This window comes from Copadichromis virginalis, linkage group LG17 (assembly GCF_057382275.1).
Source record: "Copadichromis virginalis isolate Kocher_CV1m ecotype Utaka linkage group LG17, C_Virginalis_male_GT1.1, whole genome shotgun sequence".
Lineage (NCBI taxonomy): Eukaryota > Metazoa > Chordata > Actinopteri > Cichliformes > Cichlidae > Copadichromis > Copadichromis virginalis.
Window position 1 is genome coordinate 41,192,554 of NC_140634.1, and position 5,613 is coordinate 41,198,166.

Genomic DNA, 5,613 nt, shown 5'->3' on the forward strand with positions numbered 1-5,613 from the left:
AGGATGCCATTAAGTGCATTCACACTTAGAGACACGTCAGGAGTTCAGTCAGATGTTGTGACCGGTCTTTCTGAGTTCGAGCAAAAGCTCTGCCTGCACTTTCAACGGATCGAAATTAGAGGCAAGAGAAACCGCAAAGTTCCCATCCTTCTAACTCCAGACATGCTTTCATCCATGGAAATCTTGGTTGCTCATCGCCGGGTCTGTGGTGTGCCAGATGAGAACCCCTTTTTCTTTTCAAGGCCTGAGGCAGAGACTCACCTAAGAGGATCAGATGCCATTAGAGAGATCGCAAGGGCCTGTGGAGCTGAACATCCAGAAACTCTGTCCTCCACAAAGCTAAGAAAACAGGTTGCCACACTCTCCACAGTTTTAAATTTAAGGGACAACGAAATGGATACACTTGCAAATTTTCTTGGACATGACATAAGAGTTCATAGAGAGTATTACAGGCTACCTGAGGGGACTCTGCAGTTGGCCAAGGTCAGCAAAATCCTGATTGCCATGGAACAAGGCCGTCTGTCAGACTACAAAGGCATGAACATGGATCAAATCCAAATAGATCCAAATGGTAAAAACATTAGGCAATACTGGTGATTTATTTCAAAGTAAATTCTTAGTCATTGTCTTTAATGCTTTTTTATGCCTATTTTTCAGAGAAAGTACTTGATTGTCCTGATAGCGAGGTCTCTGACACAGAGGGGGACTCATCTTTTTGTTCACCAGGAGGTGGGTTACAAACACTGCTGTTTTTCACTGCCAACATACTGAAACAATTTGATTCACAAGTTAATGATTCAATTTTACAATTCAATGTCATTCCGTTATATATGAATTTTATAGTTCAAACTTTCCATTTAAAACCAATTTTGATTATGGCACACTTGATAAACACTTAACTCATTCACTGCCAGCCATGAGTCAACGTATGCTTTCAATTGACGTCTATAGACGTCAATGGCAGTGAATGAGTTAATGTCTAAAATTACTAGATTTATGCTTTTGATGAAGCAATTTTGCATTTTCTAAGTAAAGATCATTTCAATATCAATGTTTCAAGTTTAATAAATTTTTTAAACTTTGCCAAGTAACAAAGAATTTTTAATTCCATGTCCAAATTCAGCAATTCATTGCAGCATCTTTTTATTTACAAAGGATCATCAACATCCAAAAGAAACCAACAGCTGACTGGAGAATCTACAGACAAAATACTGACCATTGTTTCTAAATATCCAGGCTATACTTTACACTTTTCCCCCTGTGTGTCCCAGCAGGATCTTCAACACCCCAAGAAAAGCAGAACATGGAGTCAGACAGTTGCAGCTTTGAATCAGGTATCTAACACATGCTAACAGATCACATTAAGAAGGCCTATCATCACCATTCATCTTTCTCCAAATTCAGGCCACTATAGGCTGGGGTAATGGTGCCGGTGTGCTTGGCTTGCCATCCTCGGTTGTGTCTGTCTCGCCATTGTTTTTTACCCTCCCTTTTTCCTTTACCTTCACTTACGTACCTTGGCACTGTTTTGGTTTTTTTTTGTTTATTTATTTATTTTTTTTATCTTTACTTTTCTAGTTGTTTGTTTATCTAGTGGTTGTGCACTGATTACATATGACAGGCAAACACTTTTAAATCTTCATTCTTACCATTCGTTTCGGTCCGACCACTGCTGGAGTGTGGGCAGCACTAATCTACCACAACTGGATTCGTCCTTCAGCTTCTCCTACCTACCCCTCCCTAATCTCCACAAGAAACTGAAGCGAGAAAGAAGTGTCCGTCACGTCCGTCTCAGGGCCAGAATTACAGACCATGTACATGCTAGCCTGGACACTCCATCCTTTTTTTCCCTCCTCCCTGGTATGCCAGTAATTTGGGCATATTACTGGATAGCTCATTTCAATTTGACAAGTGTCTGCTGTAGTGAGGTCTAGTTTTCATCAGCGGCGCCTCATTTCTAAGGCTAAGCACTATATTCCTTATAATGACCTGGAAAAACTTATTAATTCGTGACTTCCAGGTTGGACTACTGCAATTCTCTTTAAATTGGCCTTTCCTCCTCCCTTCTCCTTAGATTGCAGACTGTCCAGAATGCATCGCATACCTCGCAGCAGCTAGCTCGGGGTGTGGGGGGGCGCAGAGATTTAGAAAATGTTTAGAGTCCACCCTCATTTCTGCTGCTCCCCCTGCAAATAAATTTGGGTGCTTGGTGTGAGTGAGACTGATACAGAGGAAGGGTTAGATGGAGGCAGATGATTTGCTGCGGAGACCCCTGAAGAGAGTAGCCAAAAGAAAAGAAGTACTTTTCTCTTTCTCTCTCATGTCTTGTAAAATACTCTTTATTTTATTACCAGGAACCACCAATTCGAATGAAAAAGAGCATACAGTGGAGCCTGAAAAGTGTCCCTCCAAAACTGGTATTTCACAAACTTTATACTACACTTTAAGTGCTTCTCAAAAATGCCTGCTATTTTGTGCTAATAATATAGTTTGTTTCTTGTTTGTTTTTGTTTTTTTTATTTTGTAAGTGAAAAATGTAAACAATATCGTCCAGAAATATGTGACAGCCTTTCAGCTCACAGAATCTTTAGATGTCTAAGAATACCTGCATCTTCAAGCAAAATCCAGCATTTAGAGGCTCACACACATTCTGCAAAACCTAATTAACATTTGAATTGTTTGCTCTTTCATCCATTTACTGAGATTGCTCCCACTTGACTCATTAGAACATAGGTGTCAAACTCTGGCCCGCGGGCGAAATTTGGCCCGCAACCTAATTACATTTGGCCCGCAAAGCCATACCAAATTACTATTAGAGCTGGCCTACTGGTATTATACAGCTAATATATATATTGTTTAGTATTAAGCTTTGCTTGTTCCATATTCAGTTTTTCAGCAAAACGTGTTTGAGTCCATAAGAAAAGATTCATTCTTATATCTGGAGGAATAAATATATTTCAATAAATATTAATGTTAGCCCGCAACTTTGTTCCAGTTTTGAATTTTGGCCCACTGTGTATTTGAGTTTGACACCCCTGCATTAGAAGTTCTTGGACAGCCATATTTGATGACTACAGTGGGAAAGTCATCGCCAGTATTAAAAAAAAAAACAAAACAAAAAAAAAAAAAAACGAAAAGTTATCAACTGTGCTAGATCAGTCTAGCAGTCGGTGTTAACATGTAAAGATTTCTTTGTAAAATTAACTTTATAGATTTCGGTTTCATTTTGTTTACCTTTATGTAACTTGAGATATTAGTAGTGCAGACATAGTCAATGTCTAAGCTGTCTGGAGAGAAGTTTCTTATTCATTCATTTATTTATTTTTAAAAACAGGCTCTTTGGTCACACCATGGATGATGGAGTCAGACAATGATACTCCTGTGAAAGGTATTTTTACAACACATGTGCACCTCAAGAGTTATGGCGATATTGGTTTTTTTTTTTTTTTTTTTTTTTGGGGGGGGGGTTTTGGTTTTTAGGTGGACAAAAATATTTAGTGTAGGTTCAACTTTAAAAATGAGAATCAGACAAGAGATTTACCAGCTTTTATTTCCAGTTATTTACATCTGGCTCAGACAATCAACTTAGATGATAATGTTTGTTTAAACTAAAGATCCACCAATATGTTTTTTTGTTGTTGTTTTTTCTCAGGGCCGACATCAATTATTATGCAGTGAACTATTACGTGTTATTTACTTTATTCAATGTTAATTCTTTCTGTTCAATATGTTTGCTTGCATGAAAAATGGGTGGGTTTAAACAAACTTTGATCTTTTAAATTGTTCATCAGGTATAGATGTAAAAACCTGAAATCCTGATAGGAAAATCTGCGGTCTGATATTTATCTTTGAAGTCAAACCCAAAGGAAATCAAACCTCTTTAGGTGACTCAAAAAGAAGAACTAGGCCTAACTGTCCAAATTTTTTGCAGGGGACTGTAAATCTGTTTAATGATTTCATTGTTCCTCCAGCATTTGTATAACACCATACAGCACAGGTGTCAAACTCCAGTCCTCGAGGGCCCAGTATCCTGCTTGTTTTTGAGATATTCTTGCCCTACCTGCTGCTGATTACCTGGATCAGGTGTGCTTTGCCAATAAGAAGCTACAAGGGCAGGCTCGTTGGAAAACAAACAGGATACTGGCCCTCGAGGACTGGAGTTTGACACCCCTGCCATATGGGGACGTTTGTCACTTTTGAGATATTTACATGCAGTACGATACCTCCTCTGAAGTGGCAAAAATAAATGGGGGTTACTTTTTATTTCACTTGCTGGCATGTTGTATTTTCACTTGTTGAGTTTCCTATTTGCTTGTCTGTCCCTCACACCCGTCTAACCACTGTGCTCTGGAAATCACTAACATCAGAAATATCACTTCACATTCTCTTTTCAAATCCTCACTTGAGACTCATTGGTTTATATTTGCTTTCAATCTACAAACATAACAGCAGTGTCACTGTTTTTCTGTATTTTACTGCTTGTAATGTTGTGCAGTGTACTTGAGTGCCCCTTCAATTAAAATGATTACAGACCTATTAATACCTTTGTGTGTTCTCAGGAGCTTCACAGAAGAGAAGCTGGTCAGCTGTGGAGACCCGTGCCGTAGAAAAAACATTAAAAAGCTTCATAGAGAGTGGGAAAGTCCCTGGAAAGGCGGATTGTGTTTCATGCATTGAAGCTTCACCAAAAGAACTGGAAAATGGGACATGGAAAGCGGTGAAGTATTATGTTAAAAACAAAATAACAGCACTGAAGCGCAACAGTGCTAAAAGACTAAGTTTTGGGGTCAAATGCATACCTGCACATTTCGTGGGCTGTTTGTTTTGTTTGTTCCTTTTTTCATGTTAAAGCTTGTTTAGTTTACACACAGCTGGCCTGGTGTAAACAAAATTGATTGTTTTCTTTGCATTTGTGTACAGCAGAACTTTTTCATTTCATTTTGCATTGAAGGTCAGTTAAAAAAATGTTCATGGCTGTTTTTACATTGTTTAAATTTTGAATAAATTCAACACTTGGCCTTTTATTTTGAAATTAAACTCTGCCATTTGCTAATATTGAGGTGCCATGTGTATAAATAAAGAGTTTAAACACGACAATTGTTTGGTTTGAGAAGTTTAAGTGCGGTTGAGTTAACAGTTTCAGCACAGCTGCTGTACATGGTAGGAAATGTTAATTATTTCTGGTGAAAAACAAAGTTTCTCATTTAAAATACAGGAGGGTCCCCACGGGAATAGCAAAATTCAGGGGGTTTTTCTCCATGTGAGTGTTTTTAATATTTTAAGTGATTGTCCTCTTTACAAAAAATTTACATGAATTTAGCAATTAAAATTAATTTTCTAAACCACGTAGAAAAGGTGGATCCCACCAGCACCCTCTCAATCAGGTGGTCCCACCAGGTAGTAAAAACGGGTGTGTGTGTGTGTGTGTGTGTGTGTGTGTGTGTGTGTGTGTTAGTGATGGGATTTCCCGCTATCCTGGAGCACTTCTGTTGTCTTTTGTACGTGTTTTGAGTTTTTATGTGCTTCTGAGTTGTTACGTGCTTCTGAGTTTTTACGTGTTTACATGTGTTTTGGAGTTTTTACGTGTTTTTGAGTTTGTACGTGTTTTGGACT

The 5,613-nt window shown here is 38.4% G+C and overlaps 1 protein-coding gene across 1 annotated transcript; it reads left to right on the top strand.

Annotated features, from left to right (window-relative positions):
• The first annotated feature begins 479 nt into the window (after window positions 1-479).
• LOC146690002 (uncharacterized) lies at window positions 480-5,059 on the top strand. Its single transcript, XM_085437017.1, has 6 exons — window positions 480-571; window positions 658-729; window positions 1,275-1,334; window positions 2,355-2,417; window positions 3,335-3,388; window positions 4,560-5,059. Exons 1-6 carry the CDS (start codon window positions 505-507, stop codon window positions 4,847-4,849), a joined length of 606 nt encoding a protein of 201 aa, XP_085293143.1. The 5' UTR covers window positions 480-504; the 3' UTR covers window positions 4,850-5,059.
• Window positions 5,060-5,613: the final 554 nt, after the last annotated feature.

Coding starts and splice junctions, on each gene's coding strand:
- LOC146690002 (XM_085437017.1), top strand. CDS start 505: ATGGAACAAGGCCGTCTGTCAGACTACAAAGGCATGAACATGGATCAA. Junction 730..1,274: donor ATCTTTTTGTTCACCAGGAG/GTGGGTTACAAA, acceptor GTGTCCCAGCAG/GATCTTCAACACCCCAAGAA. Junction 3,389..4,559: donor CAATGATACTCCTGTGAAAG/GTATTTTTACAA, acceptor GTGTGTTCTCAG/GAGCTTCACAGAAGAGAAGC.